At 36.8% G+C, this 22,537-nt stretch overlaps 1 protein-coding gene across 1 annotated transcript in view; it reads right to left on the minus strand.

Annotated features, from left to right (window-relative positions):
• Positions 1 to 142: 142 nt before the first annotated feature.
• Positions 143 to 22,537, minus strand: part of LOC103525039 (intraflagellar transport protein 140 homolog) — a 37,640-nt gene continuing 15,245 nt past the window's right edge. The window contains exons 13-26 of the mRNA XM_026820250.1: positions 20,777 to 20,918; positions 20,142 to 20,279; positions 14,154 to 14,302; positions 13,684 to 13,861; positions 11,078 to 11,242; positions 6,600 to 6,721; positions 5,967 to 6,243; positions 5,119 to 5,279; positions 2,985 to 3,729; positions 2,899 to 2,931; positions 2,421 to 2,639; positions 1,446 to 1,603; positions 820 to 1,028; positions 143 to 374 (exon numbers count right to left, since the gene is read on the minus strand). Of these exons, the coding sequence (XP_026676051.1) occupies positions 274 to 374; positions 820 to 1,028; positions 1,446 to 1,603; positions 2,421 to 2,639; positions 2,899 to 2,931; positions 2,985 to 3,729; positions 5,119 to 5,279; positions 5,967 to 6,243; positions 6,600 to 6,721; positions 11,078 to 11,242; positions 13,684 to 13,861; positions 14,154 to 14,302; positions 20,142 to 20,279; positions 20,777 to 20,918 (2,797 nt within the window). The 3' untranslated portion in view covers positions 143 to 273. The remainder of the gene's footprint in view (positions 375 to 819; positions 1,029 to 1,445; positions 1,604 to 2,420; positions 2,640 to 2,898; positions 2,932 to 2,984; positions 3,730 to 5,118; positions 5,280 to 5,966; positions 6,244 to 6,599; positions 6,722 to 11,077; positions 11,243 to 13,683; positions 13,862 to 14,153; positions 14,303 to 20,141; positions 20,280 to 20,776; positions 20,919 to 22,537) is intronic.

The raw sequence follows: 22,537 nt of genomic DNA on the forward strand, positions 1-22,537 counted from the left end.
GGTGGACATTTTGTGCAACATCAAGAACTTTTCACACGATGCTCAAGGTTGCGACCTTGAAAGGAATTCGACAGGAGTTCCCAAAGTGTGGGAACACAATTTTTCTTGGGGGTGGGAGGGGAAAAAACCAACAACAACAAGATTTATATGGAATAAAATATAGAAAATCCAGACTTTATTTATGACTTAGTACGTATGCTTAAGAGAAAAAAAGAGCTTATTTCTGCTCATCCAAAAGAATTAATGAAGAAGTGGGTACATCTCTCATGAATCTCATGACCTAATATCCTCAGGTATTTCATCTTCACTCTCTACATTGTCCGATGCTTCTTGTTGCAAAGGCTGAGCTGCAATGCCTAGTTGTGAGAGAAGATCTGAAACAATAAACAAATAATAAATTGACTTTTCAGTTTCACACGGGCAGAATAAGCGCTAGGTCGCGGGTTCGATTTCCGCCCGCGGACGAACTTTATCCTGAACCGATAAGGGTCGTTTTCGAGGCGATAAGACCTCCTTTGTTACAGTTCCCTATGAAACTTCTAAAAAAAAACTAATATCCTGTCTTCCTTTTCTCAGAGGGATAAATTAATAAGATTCTATTTCGCCAGCCTAGTTAGCTTGGTTCGTAGCGCATTTGCCTTGTAAGCGCTAGACCGCGGGTTCGATTCCCGCCCAGGGCGGATTTTATCCTGAAGCAATAATGTTCGTTCTTGGAACGGCTGTCTTTCACCTATCCTGTCTTCCTTCTCTCTTCAATTTCGAGACGATAAGACCTTAGAAAAAAAGAAGAAGAAGAAGAAGAAAAAGATTCTATTCTACCTTGAGAAACATAATAGGTTAAATTATCCTGAGGCAATCTCTTCTGCAACTCCTGAATGAGAGCGCTGGTAGTTCCCCAATCTTTACACCGAGCTGAGTGTTCTATCATGCGAGAGAACACATCACCCAGGCGTACTATAGTGAGAGGAGAAATGACCAGTTGACGGGAGAGTAACATCGCATTGCTCCCCTCATCTTTGTCGAACAAGCTGAAAACAGACGAGAAATCTTTTCAGTGATCGGAAGTAGGTCAAAAGGTATACAAGGTTTCCCTCGCTAAAGAAATAGCAAAGGTTGAGTGCGAAGGGCATCCACTCGTAAAAGTTGTAGCCAAAATCAAATGTCAGACCAAAGCAATCACCCTAGTTAGGGCCGATTGAGAGGCTGACGAATAACGCCGACCCCGTCTGTACACGGGAAAAGGCGAAGAAGATGTTGTAGGTTAGAAAAATAATCCTGACATAGAGGTGAAGTTCCCTATTAACTAACCCTTAGATCTAAGATCGAGCTTCATTATTATGGGTCAAATTCTCAAATAAATGAGCACAAAATTCCACGCCTCTGCAGGGATCGAAACACCAAATGTTCACCAAGCGTTTTGACCACTATTTCAAATGAAAGCTTACCGTTTCATTTCAAGATACTTGTCCACCTCAGCTATCTTTTCCACTACCGAGGATTTCAAAGTCTCATACATACTATCATTATGTTTGAGCAGACATCGCTTGGCTTCATTCAACGCACCCAGACCTTTCTCGTAGTTCCCAAACTCATCAATCTCAACCTGGAATTGAACGGATTTTACTCAGTGTTGGGCATAAAAATAAGTCTATAGATTATCGCCGTAAAACCTTAGTCACTGAAAAACCTGAGAAGGATTTTTTTTCCCGCTTAATTCTAGTTTCCCGGTAGCCATGAATATAAAGCATGTAGGTATCCTTGGGAAAAGGCGAAGAAGATGTTGTAGGTTAGAAAAATAATCCTGACATAGAGGTGAAGTTCCCTATCAACTAACCCTTAGATCTAAGAACGAGCTTCATTATTATGGGTCAAATTCTCAAATAAATGAGCACAAAATTCCACGCCTCTGCAGGGATCGAAACCCCAAATGTTTACCAAGCGTTTTGACCACTATTTCAAATGAAAGCTTACCGTTTCATTTCAAGATACTTGTCCACCTCAGCTAACTTTTCCACTACCGAGGATTTCAAAGTCTCATACATACTATCATTATGTTTGAGCAGACATCGCTTGGCTTCATTCAAGGCACCTAGACCTTTCTCGTAGTTCCCAAACTCATCAATCTCAACCTGTAATTGAACGGATTTTACTCAGTGTTGGGCATAAAAATAAGTCTATAGGATTTTTTTTTTTTCGCTTAATTCTAGTTTCCCGGTAGCCATGAATATAAAGCATGTAGGTATCCTTAAAGAAATGAAAACGAATTTGGGCCTTCACAGATTCAAACGAAAAAAAAGAAGAAAAAAAAAACAGTTTTTTATGGCCTTAACTTTTACCAATGGTCATTCACCCTCGTTCCGAGTTGGTATTATTAGATTAGTTTGAAGGCATCAATGCGTTTAAAGTAGGTGAGAGTTTACCTGAGCACAAGACACATAAAAATTGGCCAACAAGTGCGGTGCTTTGCCCTTGCTATAGAAGCTGATGATACTCTTGAGTAGTTCAGGCTGAGATTTCCAATCCGAGGACTGCAAATAGTTGGCAGCCATGACGTAGATTTCTTTCATGCGAGACACGCCAGCGAAGAAGATAATCTTATTAGTATCTCCTGACTTGAGAAGACACTTCATGGCTTTGATCTGAAACACGAGACCAGAGTTGGAAAGCGTTAGCCTTTTTTTCTCCTTTAATTTTCGAGAGAGGGAAATATAACAACAAAGGTCTTATTCCACTGAAATCGAAGAGAGCGGCAGTATAGTATAGGGCAGTATAGGAGAAAGCTAACCGTTCTAAGAACAAACCCTATCTGTTTTCGTTCATTCTGGGCGGGAATCGAATCCGTGACTCAGCGCTTACAAGGTAAGCGTTCTGGCATCCAAGCTAAGTAGGCTGGCTTACCTTATCCCCACCAAACTTTTTCTTGATTGTTGTCTGTTGGAGGCCAGAATTTCGGGTGACTCCGAGGGCCTCCTTTTGTTTCTAGCTTTTCCATCCGCAGTATCAACATCCATGCTAATTTCCTTGGTTTCTTCATCAGTGAATGGATCTATGTATGAAGGTATCGGTTTCTGGTCTACTATCAATTGGTCGTATTTTAAGATCACGTGATGTCCTTCTTCTCTTAGTTGTTTCATCTTCGGTATGAGAGTTTTTCTGATTGCCACTATATCCTCCGGGAAGTCTTCTCTAATGGACACATTCGTGCCCTTCAGTTTATATCCATTTCTCATCAGATCCTTTTTCTTCTTCCATGTCGTCAGCCCGATTAAGATGGGTCCCGATCTGTTTTTTCCCAGAACCTTGATGAAATCGATCTCACATGGCTCCACATCAACTTTTAGTTTTTCCCCTAACAGTTTCCTAACACTTGCTTCTGCCTGTCTATTATCTTGATTTTCCGTATGCAATCCATAAATCAGAACGTTTCTCTTCCTTTTCTCTCTTTCTCTGTCAGAAACAATTTTTTGGACTTTGGCTTTTAAATCAACAACATCTTTGGTTAAAGGCGTGAGTTTGGTGTCAATATTTTTATTAATTTTGTTCGCTTCGTTCGTAAACTTTTCATCGAGTCTTGTTGCTTGTTCGTTAATCAGGTTTCTAGTCCCTTTTATCTCATCACAAACTGTCAGCAGAATATTTACCAATTGTGGTTGATCTCCAGAACCTCCCGATGTACTCAGTACTTTGGTAATGTCATCATTGTTTCCGTCCATTTTAGAGAGAGGAGAGCTGGAATAATGTTAATAGAATGTGTTAAATCTTACAGTTGATTCGAAGTGTTGAAGTTTTCAAGTGGGGCCTTTTTTCATGCAACAGCCCCAGGGATCGATGATGATTGGTTATTTTGATACAACGGACCCACGGCTCAGAAGTTTGGTAAGTTGGTAAAACTGGTATTCAGATTCAATGGCACGAAATTTTAAATCTCGGAGTTGTTTTCTCTTCCAAAATTGATAAACAATCAGACAGCTATGTAATATCTATGTATTCTATGTACAGATATCTGAATCGGTACGCAGGTGACTTAGTATTGATACCTCACTGCCTCACTCACACACTATTGTTCTATATCTATGTATGTATCATGCACAATAGGTATGTATCGTAGCTCTCAGTAGGTACAGTGAGTAGGTATTGCTTAGGTACCTGGCTTCTATGTTCTATCACAATGGAATTTCTATGTTGTTTGTATAGGCTTTGCGTATAGCGAAATAAAAACGTCTATAATTTCGTAAATTTAGTGAGTTGTACTTATCTAGTGAGCTTCACTGGTGCAGGACACTCCAAAAATTGTCAATATGATACTCAAAAACTTGAATTATTTGATTTAACTTTGATTATTAATAAAATTTCACTACGGATAAAATTTTAACTTTTCATCACCACAGCAGGGGTGCCAACCCTCCTTGGATTGTAATAATTTATCATTAGTCTCATTACACAGTAAAGCTTCGCTCTGTTTATTGTAATAGAAAGTAAAAATTAAATTTATCTTATCTTATTTAGCATTTAGCTTTATTTTCACAACGAAAATATATCGTCCATATTTTTGCCTAATGGCTAAGTGCTGACATGCTAATGGTATCTTATCTTAATTTCTATAATTGACATTTCTCATCTTATCTAAAAAGTATTTTAAAGCGCCTCACAGTTACAGGAAAAAATATTATTGGTAAAAAATAAATAAATAAATCATTATTATTATCTTTCATGTGGACTTCCACTGCTCACCTTGAGTTCCAGAGCCTTAGCATAGCGATGGTACGTATTTTTCAGATTAATTCGATCATAAATGGGGTGTTACATAGTATTGACCGTACTAAAGTGCTAAGCATGAACTTACCTTGGGACTTATCAGCATTCGTGCTAGCATCTTGGACTGCATTTTTATATTCAATTTCGGAGCTCTCTTGTAGATTTAAAAGATTGATCATTGTGATATTGTCAGCCGATTATTCATTTATTTTATAAAAGCCTCATCCTTATCTCAATCCTTACTGGGTATTCAATAATATGACGTTAATTTTTTGGCAGCTTTCCAAACTAGACACGCGTAAAAGAGGTTAAAAGCTTGTTTTTTCCCCCCTTATCAATAAAAAATTTTCAGGGTATTCTTACTTAAAAGCAAGGTCGAGTGCTTTATGCAGGGCCCCAGCCTTATGATACAGCAGGACAGCTTTGTCTGGTTCTATGGTCTCCAGATAAGTTGCAGCTTCTATTTGTTCACTAGGCCCCGCTGATAATGCCAAGTTCCACAGTTGATCATCCAGTGCTTGCTCCTATTAAGAAATTATACATTTTTATTGACTTTATTTTTACAATACCCAACAGAGAATTTTTGCAACAAAAATTAGCGTCGTGTTAACTGAGCTCTTCAAAGTTATTTGACGAAAAATCGTTTCTGCGGATGTGCTTGTGCAGAAACGAGTATTCGTCAAATAACTAAGGAGTTCAGTTAACGGGACGCTAATTTGGTTGCAACTCTCTCTATATTGTGGTCCAATTTTCCAATAAATATCTCCCTAAATGGAAAAGTTCATTCCAAGCAAACGTACAAGACTAAACATAAACAGTCCCAATATAACCAATATCGCGTCTCTTCTAGCTATGTCTCCTCTTGCCCATCTGATGAGGGACATAATACGACACAGACCACACGAGTCTAATGTAGTGGTTGTTTAATTGTTTTTCTTCTTTCTAGCCTTTTCTTATTTCAATAGGGTGGGCTTTTCTTGTCAGTCCCTTCCAGGTAGCCCTATTGTGTACCTCATGTCCTGATGAAATTTTCTCACCCAGGTCTTGATTCACACAATCTTTCTACCTTTTCTTTGGTCTCCCTCGCCCTTTTTTCCCCCTTACTTCCATTCTATCAAACCTTTTCCCTATGTAACTTCTAGTTGTTTCATTGTTATGAAATTAAAATGGCATTCAAATCCCCGAACAAGACAGTCCCGAGATTTTCTCACCTTACACAGTCGTACAGCATTACCACAGCTCCCCGCTACACTGTAGAAATGAATAGCCTCATCAAACTGACCGCTATTCTCGTACTGCCTCGCCAAATGATAGGCGGCTGCTGTGTCCCCCGACGCATTGGCCAGCTCAGCGGCTCGGCTGAAATCCTGCAGGAAACACAGGACTCGCACCATGGAGAGGTAGTCACGAGCCTCCTCGTAATACTTCATGGCCAGGTCCATGTCTTCCGTACTCTCGATGTATTGGGCCCACCATTTTAGCAACACCCTGTATATGATTAAAATTAGGATTATCTGCTTTGTTATTATTTTAAGAGCCTCGAATTGAAATAAATAAATTAGGATTATTATTATTTCAAGAGCCTCAAATTGAAAGAAATAAATTATATGATTATTTGTACTAATTAAATATCATCTTGAGAATGGGGTAACACCCGAAATACGCGTATAGATAAAATATATTATATTAAATTTGTAAAACTAAAAGTCAAGAGTTTTTTTTATTTTTTTATTTATTATGTTAAATCAAATCAAATTGTGAATTCTTTGTGGTAAAGCAGAGAGCTTCTTCACAGCTTGTGTGATCCGATTTCGATGAAACTTGGGAAACATGTAGGTACTCACGGATCTTTAGACTGTATTATGTATTTCTCGAGTTTGTCCGTATTCTCCAATAACATACGGGGTACATGTTGCTGATGTGTCTCTGCCTTCTCAAACATTCGGATGGCGCGATCTATATCACCCTATAAATAATAATATTAAAAAAAAAAAAAAAAAAAAAATTTCATATTGTCATTTCATTAAATAGAGAATATTTCGTTTGGCTATTGGTGATTCCGCCAGAATCATATCAAGGATTATTTTCAGCGACTATTTGAGACAATCCAGTTTTTCCGCGCCCTTAGGTATTGTTGTTGATGTCGTGCAGACCATATTTAGGGATAATATCGAGATGGGAAATAGGGGAAAGGGTACAATGCAGGCAATGTTCCATTCTTATTATCCCCACCATGCAAATTAAAACCATGAAAACTTGCGAAAGGCAACACGCAACTTTTTAAATACACGTGTATACTCAGATCAGATCAAAGGCGAATCAGTTATTCACGAAGACGAAAATAGTGTTCGTCTTGATACCGTTGTTTGTCTTCTTTTCCAATAAACATGATATAAAAAATATTGTTGTTGTCGCACAATATCAGAATATTTGACCATTAGCCATTTTCCTCCACATAAAAAAAAAAAAAAAAAAAAAAAAAAAAAAAAAAACGTCGGACTTGGAAACATTTCTACCAAAAAATGAGTAAAATCAAAATTTTGTCAAAATTCTAAAATAAATATGATAAAATGTATTGACATCACAATAATCCATTCATTATTGCGGGGTCCATTCCTCTATTTTTTCGATATCTCTTACCGTTTACGAGATATCGGCAAAGTAACATTGACTTTGGTATCTGGACGGTCTTTTTACCAAATTGTTACAGTCGCTTCCTTGGATTGTAATGGAATGGAATGTTTGTATATTTGTTTAACAAAATGTTTTACAAATTTTACAAAAAGATTGGGTTGGCAGTATTAAAAATTGACACTAACTATTGAACGTGCAAATTAATAATATAAAAAATAAAGTTTAAATACAAGTCTCAGCATTAAATGTTTAAATATAAACTGGAAAAGTAGAAATCTAAAATGTAAATAGTTCCTAGTTTTATGCTTTTGCATTTTAATTCCTTTCCATATTATTTCTGAAACTGGAAATTGCATACCTATCAATAATATTAAACATAATGAAATTAATTACTATCGGGGAATCAAACCCGTGTATAATACCTATACCTACATTATTATTTAATTAATATAGAATCTGTCTACTCCTTTGAATGGAGACGAGTGAATACCTAAACTACCTATGTATTCTTTTCTAAATAGAATATGAAAATAATGACTCGCAAAAAGTTATTTTCCATGTTGTCAGATCTATATAAGTACATAGATAGGTTGATTACATACCTATCAATAATATTAATCATAATGAAATTAATTCCTATCGAGGAATTCTATCGGGGAATATACCTATACCTACATTATTATTTAATTAATATAGAATCTGTCTACTCCTTTGAATGGAGACGAGTGAATACCTAAACTACCTATGTATTCTTTTCTAAATAGAAATTAGAAAATGAAAATAATGACTCGCAAAAAGTTATTTTCCATGTTGTCAGATCTATATAAGTACATAGATAGGTTGATTTGAGATTCTTGTGAACTCTGACGGTTGACCTATGGGATAGGCCGAGTTCGAATCTCTTTGTACCTAGGACATTCGAACAATACATTCTTCATAGTCTCCTCTTCCTTCATATTACAGATTATAAGTTCATAGATAGGTTGATTTGAGATTCTTGTGAACTCTGACGGTTGATCTATGGGATAGGCCGAGTTCGAATCTCTTTGTACCTATTAGGACATTCGAACAATACATTCTTCATAGTTTCCTCTTCCTTCATATTACAAATGGAGGGCATTTCATTCAAGTGGACCACATACGTTCTATGGGATAGGCCGAGTTCGAATCTCTTTGTACCTAGGACATTCGAACAATACATTCTTCATAGTCTCCTCTTCCGATAGGCCGAGTTCGAATCTCTTTGTACCTAGGACATTCGAACAATACATTCTTCATAGTTTCCTCTTCCTTCATATTACAAATGGAGGGCATTTCATTCAAGTGGACCACATACGTATATTTATTTGCAAAAATTTTGAATATTTTTATCTGACATCATTTGTATGTGGTTCGCCGTCCTGTTTGTTTCCATTTGCAATCCCCAGGATAGATATTGTCATATTACAAATGGAGGGCATTTCATTCAAGTGGACCACATACGTATATTTATAATTTGCAAAATTTTGAATATTTTTATCTGACATCATTTGTATGTGGTTCGCCGTCCTGTTTGTTTCCATTTGCAATCCCCAGGATAGATATTGTTCATTTTCGTCTTTTGATCCATCAGTGTTCATTAATTGCTATATAATTTCAGTTGCTTTAGTGTCGTTCATTTCACTTTGTCCATCTTTTACATACTTTGTTTCATCTTTGTATTTCTTATTTTCCCCTTCTTGTTTCTTGTTGTTTACTTCAAACGTTGTAGTTTCATCATTATTACTAGAGCTTGTTCTTTCTTTTGACTTCGTTGTGTCTTGCACTTTGTTGATGTAAGTGAGAATATTTCCTGACTGGGATACGCTTGGTTTTACTCTGGTCTTCTTTACAATTCTGTTTTTTCTTGATTGTTGTCTGTTGGAGGCCAGAATTTCGGGTGACTCCGAGGGCCTCCTTTTGTTTCTAGCTTTTCCATCCGCAGTATCAACATCCATGCTAATTTCCTTGGTTTCTTCATCAGTGAATGGATCTATGTATGAAGGTATCGGTTTCTGGTCTACTATCAATTGGTCGTATTTTAAGATCACGTGATGTCCTTCTTCTCTTAGTTGTTTCATCTTCGGTATGAGAGTTTTTCTGATTGCCGCTATATCCTCCGGGAAGTCTTCTCTGATGGACACATTCGTGCCCTTCAGTTTATATCCATTTCTCATCAGATCCTTTTTCTTCTTCCATGTCGTCAGGCCGATTAAGATGGGTCCCGATCTGTTTTTTCCCAGAACCTTGATGAAATCGATCTCACATGGCTCCACATCAACTTTTAGTTTTTCCCCTAACAGTTTCCTAACACTTGCTTCTGCCTGTCTATTATCTTGATTTTCCGTATGCAATCCATAAATCAGAACGTTTCTCTTCCTTTTCTCTCTTTCTCTGTCAGAAACAATTTTTTGGACTTTAGCTTTTAAATCAATAACATCTTTGGTTAGAGGCGTGAGTTTGGTATCAATATTTTTATTAATTTTGTTCGCTTCGTTCGTAAACTTTTCATCGAGTCTTGTTGCTTGTTCGTTAATCAGGTTTCTAGTCCCTTTTATCTCATCACAAACTGTCAGCAGAATATTTACCAATTGTGGTTGATCTCCAGAACCTCCCGATGTACTCAGTACTTTGGTAATGTCATCATTGTTTCCGTCCATTTTAGAGAGAGGAGAGCTGGAATAATGTTAATAGAATGTGTTAAATCTTACAGTTGATTCGAAGTGTTGAAGTTTTCAAGTGGGGCCTTTTTTCATGCAACAGCCCCAGGGATCGATGATGATTGGTTATTTTGATACAACGGACCCACGGCTCAGAAGTTTGGTAAGTTGGTAAAACTGGTATTCAGATTCAATGGCACGAAATTTTAAATCTCGGAGTTGTTTTCTCTTCCAGAATTTATAAACAATCAGACAGCTATGTAATATCTATGTATAGATATCTGAATCGGTACGCAGGTGACTTAGTATTGATACCTCACTGCCTCACTCACACACTATTGTTCTATATCTATGTATGTATTATGCACAATAGGTATGTATCGTAGCTCTCAGTAGGTACAGTGAGTAGGTATTGCTTAGGTACCTGGCTTCTATGTTCTATCACAATGGAATTTCTATGTTGTTTGTATAGGCTTTGCGTATAGCGGAATAAAAACGTCTATAATTTCGTAAATTTAGTGAGTTGTACTTATCTAGTGAGCTTCACTGGTGCAGGACACTCCAAAAATTGTCAATATGATACTCAAAAACTTGAATTATTTGATTTAACTTTGATTATTAATAAAATTTCACTACGGATAAAATTTTAACTTTTCATCACCACAGCAGGGGTGCCAACCCTCCTTGGATTGTAATAATTTATCATTAGTCTCATTACACAGTAAAGCTTCGCTCTGTTTATTGTAATAGAAAGTAAAAATTAAATTTATCTTATCTTATTTAGCATTTAGCTTTATTTTCACAACGAAAATATATCGTCCATATTTTTGCCTAATGGCTAAGTGCTGACATGCTAATGGTATCTTATCTTAATTTCTATAATTGACATTTCTCATCTTATCTTAAAAGTATTTTAAAGCGCCTTACAGTTACAGGAAAAAATATTATTGGTAAAAAAAAAAAAAAAAAAATCATTATTATTATCTTTCATGTGGACTTCCACTGCTCACCTTGAGTTCCAGAGCCTTAGCATAGCGATGGTACGTATTTTTCAGATTAATTCGATCATGCTTCTCCGCCACTGCGATAGCTTCATCCCACATGCCACGCCTCTGGTGTAGTTTATTGAGCAAGTCATACCTCTTGCAGCTCACGTATAGCTCCTCCGCTTCGCTCTAAAATCATTGGGAGGACAAGAGTTAATTAAATAAATGTTTATCAGTGGCGTAATAAACTCTTGTAGCATAATTGTTTCAGCCTTAATCTCCATCACGTAGTAATCCAGCGTGCTGGGAGGCGCGCGAATGTCAAGAGTTCAAAGCGCCGCCCGGCCTATATTAATACGAAACAGAGTTTCATAATTTAGTCATTACTGGCCGTGACTTCCTCTGTTTTGAACGAAGCAACTTCGCACCTGGGATGAAGAGTGACCCAGTTTTAAAATTACACTGAATTTCCCAAACCCAAAAATTAGTTTCACTAGTATTATTAAAAAAGAAGAAAATCCATTTTCAAAATGTTCAACTGTGGCATTCAAATGATTCCGGATAGGACCCGGTTCAACCAATCAGATCCTCCAGAACTTATGCCTACCTATCTGCCAACACATCTGAGTCCTGAGCAGCAAGCTAAACTAGATGGCCTCAAGTTTCAAACCATGAAAAGTGATTATGAATACTTCCGAGATCATCCCGAAATACACGAAATTGTGGGATTTATACTAGAAGTATGTAACATAATATGTTTGTAAAGATTCTTTTTGTACAATCCCGTACGGTCCCTTTTTGAGTGAGTTCTACAGTTCACTGAACCCAAAGTTCAAACAATGAAATAAATACATACGAGTACCTTGCCTATTTGGAAGTAAATTAGATTTAACATTTAACAGATTTAGTAGGTTTTTATAGAAAACAATGTTTTAAGCTCCAAGACCGAACCAAGAGCTGCCTACTGCCTTCCAAAATTTTTTGGCCCAGCATGCAAACACCCTGCATATGAATTTTAAATACAATTTAAAATAGGTAATATTCACAAATTCACATAGGTACCAATATTAATTTGTATAATGCCTACATTTCCACTCTGTTTTGATCTCTGTTTCAAAAGATGGCCCTGCAGTGGGAGATAACTGGGCCGCCTATATTGGGGGTCCTGGTGTAGACAACAACGGTGATTCCAACTTTGGTGACTCTAGTGGCTTCATAAATTCCATCTTCGGTAGTGATGGCGGCCATCTATCTATTGAACGGTATGAACCAATCAATTGAGTGTATAGCTATCACAGAAGCTTGTATCATGAATTCATAACTCAATGACACTAATTTTTTCTTCGTACTATGAACAATTTTTCAATTTCTACACCAATTCTTACCTGTCAACGTACTATCGAGCACATTCCCATTCTCATCATACTGAGGACAAGAGCTTAGTAACCCAGCATCGTACGACGGCAACATAGCCTCTCTATTGTCATACAACTGTTTCATATGTCGCATTACATGAGGAGAAATAATTCGATCATCACAAAGCATTTGATCTTCGTGAAGCGTTGCACAAGGTTGCGTCCTGGGTCCATCGCTCGGTACAATCTTATAGCCGAGATCCTTAACCTTCTCCACGTTAAATCTCCTATCCTTATGACATCGCTTGTTGTTTCTATACTCACTGAGGCGTTGCTTGATGTCAGGTTGTCGAAACAGGTCGCTGAGATATGCTTTGATTTGGAGAGGTTTGTCAAGGAACATTCTCTGTGAATGAGGGGAAGTGGGAGTATATTGGTGGTATACACTCAATTGATTGGTTCATGCCGTTCATGTATCTGGGAAACTTTTGTAGTGCTGTGAAGCACATTGCTGACTTAACAACACAATTGAAGTTCTTATTATACAAACACAGTTATAGGAAATATTTCCTGAAGTTTAACACTAGATTCTTCTTATTACTAGGAGCTCCCCAAGAGTGCGCTATGTATGGTGGCGACTACATTTTCCTACGTAACACCAGGTGTGGTCGTCGCATTGCCCAGTACATAGGAGATACCGATGAGATTCCAGCCCGCCCCTGGCCGCACGATACGTTCCACTTGACGCCAGCCCTGAGTGTTAACATAGAAGAAGAGGCAGGGGAGGTCGAAGAAAAGGACGCTATGGAAGAGATCCGAGACATAGAGGATATCAAGAGTAAAGGAACAGAGGAGAGTATTGTGCTATCCAACGTGTCGAGTACAGAGCTGAGACATTATTTCCAGAGTGAGCACAAGACTCAGGCCAGAGTAGAAAGTTCAGTGATTCCATCGGTACAAGATGTGTTAGAGTCAGATCAAGGTAATGTGATGAAAAGGTGGGATTCGCAAAGTGCGTTTGTTGCCAAACTGATGAACACAAAGAGGAAGAATTTTGGATAGATTTAGAAACTGCCTACCTATGAACACATTGTCCCATTATTACTGCTATACTTACAGGGTATTTTATTTATCTACTTAATATGAGTACCTAATAATAACAATGAATTCTTGAACGGAAAATAATTATTTATTATTATTTAAAGTAGGAAATGGTTAAGGTTTCACATCTCACAATTTAGACAGGGGAAAGTCAGCAGCGGAATAGTCACTTACGTAAAGCTGTAGATGTATAGCAAGGGCCGCAACTCTAGCCTCTAGTTCCGGCTCAGCCTGGGCATAGCGTAGTGTCCAAATACCTTGTATATCCCTCATGTTACCCAAACAAATACAAGCCACGTCCAGTCTACGCGTATTAACACACATACGAGCCAGAGACTTCCACACGAACGGACTAGAAACAAAGAAATAATCCACCGAGGTGAGTTCCAAGTATTATTCAGTTTGTCCGTTTGCCTGTTTCACAACTGTCAAACAGTTTATTTGTTTAGAAATGTAGCAGAAATGGTAATTAAATAAAGGAAATTTTGTTAGTTTTTGGGCCCAATTGCTTGTATGGGGGTCCCGTACGGTCCCTTTTTGAGTGAGTTCTACAGTTCACTGAACCCAAAGTTCAAACAATGAAATAAATACATACGAGTACCTTGCCTATTTGGAAGATTGGCCGACAAAGACTCGCGAATTACCTGGTGATGAAAGCAATGGATTTGAAAGCCTGGTCTAGGTCTCCTGTGTTCAGATAGTAACTGAAATTGATAACTGCGGATCTTGTCACCTCATCACAACACTCGATTCCAACAAAATCTCGCATCATCACGTTCTCACATTGCACTTTCTGCGAAACAACAAAAGATAGAAGTGATTTCCAAGTTTTAATTTAACTATTTCTCCTTGAGTTTTTCTGTTGTTTGTGCCACAACTCCTGAACGAATTGTTTAATATTCTGGTGAAATTTTTCGAACTTGTTTAAAATGTAAAGGATTCTTGTGAAATTTGTCAAACATGTAAAGGAAAGTTTCTTACTAGATTTTGGATCCGATTGGACATTCCCTTTTTAAGCTGGATCGGCCTATGGGGGACCCCTCTTTCTGAATAGCTTTTGTGCGTCACTGAACTACTACAGACATTCAATTTCAATTTTTAATAAACCTTTATTTTTATTGTTTATAATTTTGCTCTCAATACAATACAATGATTTGTTATAAGAGGATTAACAATTAGATGAAAGTCACAATAAAATTAATTGATTTGTATCTCACACAAGTGTTGACACGGCTATTCAAGATTTCAAATTTCAAGAATAATAAATTAAATTTATAAAATTGAAATTTCCGCTCAAAAAAAGAAATATTCTGAAAACAAATAAAACATGGCGGACAAATAAAGGAAATAAAGAAGAAAAAATCCTATTCGAAATATTTGAAAAAAATATTTGTAAATACATCGAATAAACCGAAGAAAAAAATAATATTTGATTTAAAAAATAGAAATTATTCGTTTTATTCGATTTAATAGAAAAAAAACGCATAAAGATTAATTTTATTTGTGTTTTACTCGGAAGGGTTGAATTTTCAGAATTACGTACTGTTGATATTAACTTCAATGCAGTAACTTAACATTATCTAATATCCACATATGCACCAATATCGATTTGTATAATGCCTACATTTCTAATCTGTTTTGATCTCTGTTTCAAAAGATGGCCCTGCAGTGGGAGATAACTGGGCCGCCTATATTGGTGGTCCCGGTGTAGACAACAACGGTGATTCCAACTTTGGAGGTTTTTTTCAGGCCTCTCAACAAGGCAGCTTCCATCTTCTGAGGTTATATGATTGAAGAAGCTGGAAGTTGCGCTTGCGGGATCAAAACAAAATTAACTGGAAAACAATACCTTCTATTATCATCTCAGTGTAACAACAAGCTGGGCCCGTCCCTCCGGGAGTTTTTTAGCCCGTAGTTTATTCGATCGTGGTTAAAGAAATCAGTACCTATGTACCTTGTACCTACCCAATTTGTTAAATATTCAGTTCATTGGCCCGTCCTTCCTTTATTATTATGATAGTAATAAAAAAAAAGGTATAGTGGACGGGCTATTGTATTCGCTTCGGTGTCGTCTGTCTGTTACTCTGTCCGTCCCCATAGAAGGACTTATCCAAACCTGGTCGACCTATATTTAACACAAATGAGCTCTGATCTTGCAATTTGTCGCGACGACCTATGAACTCAAAGCGAGAAAGTTTTAGATAACACTTCAGTCGATCATTTAAGACCGATTTTTGTCACCTATGTTAAGCTACGCCGAGCAAGGCCAATAAATGGATGGGTGACTTAAACCTTATATTGGGAATAAAGGGAGGCGGCATCTATGTTAAGCTACGCCGAGCAAGGCCAATAAATGGATGGGTGACTTGAACATTATATTGGGAATAAAGGGAGAACCTATGTTAAGCTACGCCGAGCAAGGCCAATAAATGGATGGGTGACTTGAACATTATATTGGGAATAAAGGGAGAACCGGCTCTAGTCTTGATTTTAAATCATTAAATGAAAGAAAAATCAAAAAATCAAATCAAGAATAATAATAAACTGAATAATAAACAAATTAGGTAGGTACTAATTTTCTCTAATCACGATCGAACAAACTACGGGCTAAAAAATTCCCGGAGGGACGGGCCCTGCTCGTTTTTCATCTAAACAATTTTCATAGAAAAATGTTTACTAAAAGGAGAACCCAAAGAATGTTTGTCTAAGACAATGCTTTAAATGACCCCAAGTGCACAAGGAGGTACATTGTATAATACGAGTATTATTAATAAAGAAAGATTGTGACGCGCAGTTTTATTACAGAAAAAATATTCAGTTGAAGGCAAGGTATAATCGCACGGTGTCCCCCCTTTACCGTACGAAGTACCAGTAACTCATAATTTGTTCTTGAAACTAATCGGAAGTTGTATTTTCAATGAGTTCTATACTCTTTATAATTGAAGACATTGTAAATTGTTTGGCTTTAAGTCTTGCGTTTATTCTGACTATAATTATAAGCATACCTTCTTCTCTCGTAAAAGTAAAACTAACTGACGCAAAAAAACACGTACCAGTAACTCCTAATTTGTTCTTGAAATTAATCGGAAGTTGTATTTTCAATGAGTTCTATACTCTTTATAATTGAAGACATTGTAAATTGTGTGGCTTTAAGTCTTGCGTTTATTCTGACTATAATTATAAGCATACCTTCTTCTCTCGTAAAAGTAAAACTAACTGACGCAAAAAAACACAATCACCATTTGTTTTAGTTATTTTGTATTTCATACGACTCATGTGTTATTTGGTGTCTCTATGTATTCTGAGTGCAGTTTTAGGTGCACCCCTACGTAAGTTTCAGATTTAGTATACTTATTATTTGAACTTTTATAGAAATAACCCAGATAGCACAGATTTGTTTTAGCACCTTTAAAAAGGCGATTTTTGTCAAATTTACTACTCACAAAAAAGACATACAGTAGAACCTTGTTTATATCAACCTCCATTATAACAACTCTCTATTATATCAACTCCAAAAATTGGGGTTTTTTCCCATCTTTCAAGGAAATCCTAATCCACTTTATAGAAATAACCCAGATAGCACAGATTTGTTTTAACACCTTTAAAAAGGCGATTTTTGTCAAATTTACTACTCACAAAAAAGACATACAGTAGAACCTTGATTATATCAACCTCCATTATAACAACTCTCTATTATATCAACTCCAAAAATTGGGGTTTTTTCCCATCTTTCAAGGAAATCCTAATCCATCAGAGGAAGAGATCATCGAAAGTGTTCAAATAATGAGCCTAATGAGGAAGAAATCAATATCAAAGATGTGTTTTTTGTTTGTTTCTTAGTTTGTTTTATTTAATTTATAAATAAATTGGTATTTCTAGGTTTTGGCTAGAGCTAGGGGATAGTGTTCTGAATAAGGGTTCAAAAGTACCAAAGGATATCTTTGCCGTTAGCGGAACCAGAACTGTGTAAGTGGTACTTTTTTTCCCCTGGACTATTGTTGTGAATTCAAAGTGCTATCGTCGATGGCCAAAATGAACTTTTCCCAAACAGCACACATTCATGTGCGAGTATAACGATGTCTTCCACTTTCGGGATTCCAAACACTCACAGATAACGTGCGTGAAAAACTCTATAATGCACGTATAAACATAGAACAATAAAACAGGCCTCCGCGAAAAAAAATCCGCATGCATTTACTTTTATTTGTTGAAATGTGTATGGAATATTACGAACGTATAACACTTTTTTTTTTTTAGAAATATTGTTCCATTTGCATAACGATTGTAAAACATGAGTCATGATTTTTACGCACGTATAACGTACAGTAGAACCTCGATAACATCAACTAATTGGGACCGTCGGTGGTTGATAAAATCGAGGTTCTGTATAAAAGATGATATAATCGAGGTTCTGTATAAAAGATGATATAATCGAAATTCCGTATAAAACAATGAAAATAGGGCCAAATTTAGTAGTACAAAAGAACAAAATAGGGAAGAAATACCAATTTATTTATAAATTAAATAAAACAAACTAAGAAACAAACAAAAAACACATCTTTGATATTGATTTCTTCCTCATTAGGCTCATTATTTGAACACTTTCGATGATCTCTTCCTCTGATGGATTAGGATTTCCTTGAAAGATGGGAAAAAACCCCAATTTTTGGAGTTGATATAATAGAGAGTTGTTATAATGGAGGTTGATATAAACAAGGTTCTTGCTTGTTGTTTCTATACTCACTGAGGCGTTGCTTGATGTCAGGTTGTCGGAACAGGTCGCTGAGATATGCTTTGATTTGGAGAGGTTTGTCAAGGAACATTCTCTGTGAATGAGGGGAAGTGGGAGTATATTGGTGGTAAATATTGTACGTAATGGGCTATCTCTCTGCAACCCCTTTTGTGCGGCTAATGTCATTTTTTTTCTTTTTTTTTTACGATTCATTCACGCTGAAATTCAAACTAGCCCAGCCCCCGAAAACGAATTTGATCTTTTTTCATCTAGATTCCAGCAAATGTTGTACAAAAAGAATCTTTACAAACATATTATGTTACATACTTCTAGTATAAATCCCACAATTTCGTGTATTTCGGGATGATCTCGGAAGTATTCATAATCACTTTTCATGGTTTGAAACTTGAGGCCATCTAGTTTAGCTTGCTGCTCAGGACTCAGATGTGTTGGCAGATAGGTAGGCATAAGTTCTGGAGGATCTGATTGGTTGAACCGGGTCCTATCCGGAATCATTTGAATGCCACAGTTGAACATTTTGAAAATGGATTTTCTTCTTTTTTAATAATACTAGTGAAACTAATTTTTGGGTTTGGGAAATTCAGTGTAATTTTAAAACTGGGTCACTCTTCATCCCAGGTGCGAAGTTGCTTCGTTCAAAACAGAGGAAGTCACGGCCAGTAATGACTAAATTATGAAACTCTGTTTCGTATTAATATAGGCCGGGCGGCGCTTTGAACTCTTGACATTCGCGCGCCTCCCAGCACGCTGGATTACTACGTGATGGAGATTAAGGCTGAAACAATTATGCTACAAGAGTTTATTACGCCACTGATAAACATTTATTTAATTAACTCTTGTCCTCCCAATGATTTTAGAGCGAAGCGGAGGAGCTATACGTGAGCTGCAAGAGGTATGACTTGCTCAATAAACTACACCAGAGGCGTGGCATGTGGGATGAAGCTATCGCAGTGGCGGAGAAGCATGATCGAATTAATCTGAAAAATACGTACCATCGCTATGCTAAGGCTCTGGAACTCAAGGTGAGCAGTGGAAGTCCACATGAAAGATATGTGAAAACTGGGGATGGGTAACGGTCACAAGCAGTCATGAGCACGGTATTAAAAGTAGTCATGAAGATCATGGTAGTTAATACTACGATATTGACAGTCGTAAGCAGTAATTACGATCATTACCCTGACAAACGAAGAATTACCAACCTCAGTGGTGTATGTATTGGTTAGCTCTGTGGACTTCGGATCTGGAGGTTGGTGGTTCGAGTGTAGTCAATTCATAAAATTTAGCGTAGTGCATTAAGCAGGGAACGACATTTGTGACAAGCATTTATGCTCAACACAATTAAAATTCCTTTCCATTATTAAAAAAAAAAGGAATTTTAATTGTGTTAAGCATATTTAAATGCTTGTCACAAACATCGTTCCCCGATTATTTCACCTAGATAAATTTAACTATTTCTCCTTGAGTTTTTCTGTTGTTTGTGCCACAACTCCTGAACGAATTGTTTAATTTTCTGGTGAAATTTTTCGAACTTGTTTAAAATGTAAAGGATTCTTGTGAAATTTGTCAAACATGTAAAGGAAAGTTTCTTACTAGATTTTGGATCCGATTGGACATTCCCTTTTTAAGCTGGATCGGCCCTATGGGGGACCCCTCTTTCTGAATAGCTTTTGTGGGTCACTGAACTACTACAGACATTCAATTTCAATTTTTAATAAACCTTTATTTTTATTGTTTATAATTTTGCTCTCAATACAATACAATATAACTAGTAGATAATTACGATAGATCTTCTTATTGTTAAGTAATTTCCAAGTATGATACTCCTTAGTTCTGAGGTCGCAAAAACCAAATCGTACAGACTTGTACATTTGAGACTCACTTGTTGAGACGGTTTATTGAGTAGGATATAGTGAGGAGCTTCGACCCTAAGGAGACTTAAGTAGTCTTGAGACATGGGTCTGGCGGATTCCAATACTAGGAGACCATGTTGCTGAGAGGAGTGAAAACTGGTCAACACCTGAGGACAAAAACATGAGACTATGAATAACTCGCATTAAAAAGGGTTTTTGTATAAAAAGGTTTTTAATTGTGTTTAGTATGAGTGCTTTCTTAAAATTGCCATTTCCCGATTATTACACAAGGATTTGACTTGGATTTCATGACTTGACTTGGACTCAAACCATCACCCTCCAGATTCGAGGTTACCACTACACTACTGATATGAGGTTGGCTGAGTAAATAAAATATGTACTTGTACCTTTTTACAGTAAGTTTTTTTTTTTCTTTTTTTACATGGGCCGCAGCGCAGTGGTAAAGTGGTTGGCGCGGTGAATTTCGTTCATAAGTATCCAAGGGTACAAAATATCGAAAAAGGGATTTAGCTCTACTGACGATGTATCTGAGTTTTTTTTTTTACTTTCTTTTCTTACACTTACAGTTTGAGGGGCACCAGATGCTATATGCTTCTCACTAGTATTCTGAGATATGCGACTTACTTTCTTTTCTTACACTTACAGTTTGAGGGGCACCAGATGCTATATGCTTCTCACTAGTATTCTGAGATATGCGACCCTCACACACCAGAATGTTAGGTTCATGAGTATCCCAGTAGTGATTGGTAATGAATCGCGTAAGCTCATTGGTGGATATATCTTCACTGAAAATAGCAGAGGGAGAGAGTGAGTGAGTAAGAGAGAGAGAGAGAGAGAGAGAGAGAGAGAGAGAGAGAGAGAGAGAGAGAGAGAGAGAGAGAGAGAGAGATGGCGGCCAACTATCTAGCAGCTTCGGACAAATTTCTTACGATAGTAATAGTGCCCTTGTACCCAACGTCATATTCGGCAAATTTGGCACATGGTTGAAAAACTATGTAATGAAAACTCTCTTAGGTAATCGCTCCGGTCACAGTACTCCAAGTACTCATGAAACTACTACGTGGCACTTTTTTATAAACCGTGATTAATCACACATTGACCTGCGGTGGGAGATAACTGGGCCGCTCGGTACCGACGGCCATGCATTGATCAAGTGGACGAATCTATCAGACAACAACGGTCACAAGCAGTCATGAGCACGGTATTAAAAGTAGTCATGAAGATCATGGTAGTCAATACTACGATATTGACAGTCGTAAGCAGTAATGACGATCATTACCCTGACAAACGAAGAACTAGCGGCTTCAGAAATTTCGTCTTAGGGCAGGCAACTTAAATCCTCTGGGAGTCACGGAGGCTCTTTACTCGAGTATTCTCAAGGATTTACACCCTTGTTTCATAGGCTATAGGCAATATGTGGTGTTTATCGCTCTCTTGGGTACTAGTTTTAAATTTTTATTTAAAGTGGCTTTTTTTATATATATTTTTTTAGAGATGTAAATTTTATATACAAAAGCAAGCATTAAAATTTTTCCCCGTATAAAAGTTGATGTTATTTGTAACTAAAGCGTGATATTTTGGTAATATAATTTTACAGCAGGGAAAAATTAACCATTATTTTCTCATGTCTATAAATTTCCATGTATTTATCTATACGACCTTCGGCCGTTGATAAAGCCGGCTCTATTGTCTTCGTAACAAATAAATAAATATAACGCGGCCTTCGGCCACTGGCAAAGCCGGATTTCTTAACAGAACAAATTCTCTTGTGTTCTATAATACCAAATAGGTTCTTAAGAAAATAAAATAAAATGAGTCAATTAGGTTATTTATAGGAAACAATGTTTTAGGTCCCTAAGACCGAACCAAGACCTGCTGGCAAAATAAACAAATCGAAGAAGAAGAAGAAGAAGAAGAAGAAGAAGAAGAAGAAGAAGAAGAAGAAGAAGAAGAAGAAGAAGAAGATGCTGGCAAAATAAACAAATCAGTTTTTCTTTACGTATAGGTACCCATATTAAATATTTATGTATTTCACTATTATTTTAAATTGGAAGGATTGATAAACAAATCAGTTTTTCTTTACGTATAGGTACCCATATTAAATATTTATGTATTTCACTATTATTTTAAATTGGAAGGATTGAATGTGATAATGATTAATTACATGTGTTTTACTCGGAAGGGTTGAATTTTCAGAATTTCGTACTGTTGATATTAACTTTAATGCAGTATCTTAACATTATCTAATATCCACATATGCACCAATATTGATTTGTATAATGCCTACATATCTACTCTGTTTTGATCTGTTTCAAAAGATGGCCCTGCAGTGGGAGATAACTGGGCCGCCTATATTGGTGGTGTATAATGCCTACATATCTACTCTGTTTTGATCTGTTTCAAA

This window comes from Diaphorina citri, unplaced genomic scaffold (genome assembly GCF_000475195.1).
Source record: "Diaphorina citri unplaced genomic scaffold, Diaci psyllid genome assembly version 1.1 scaffold133, whole genome shotgun sequence".
Taxonomy (NCBI): Eukaryota; Metazoa; Arthropoda; class Insecta; order Hemiptera; family Psyllidae; genus Diaphorina; species Diaphorina citri.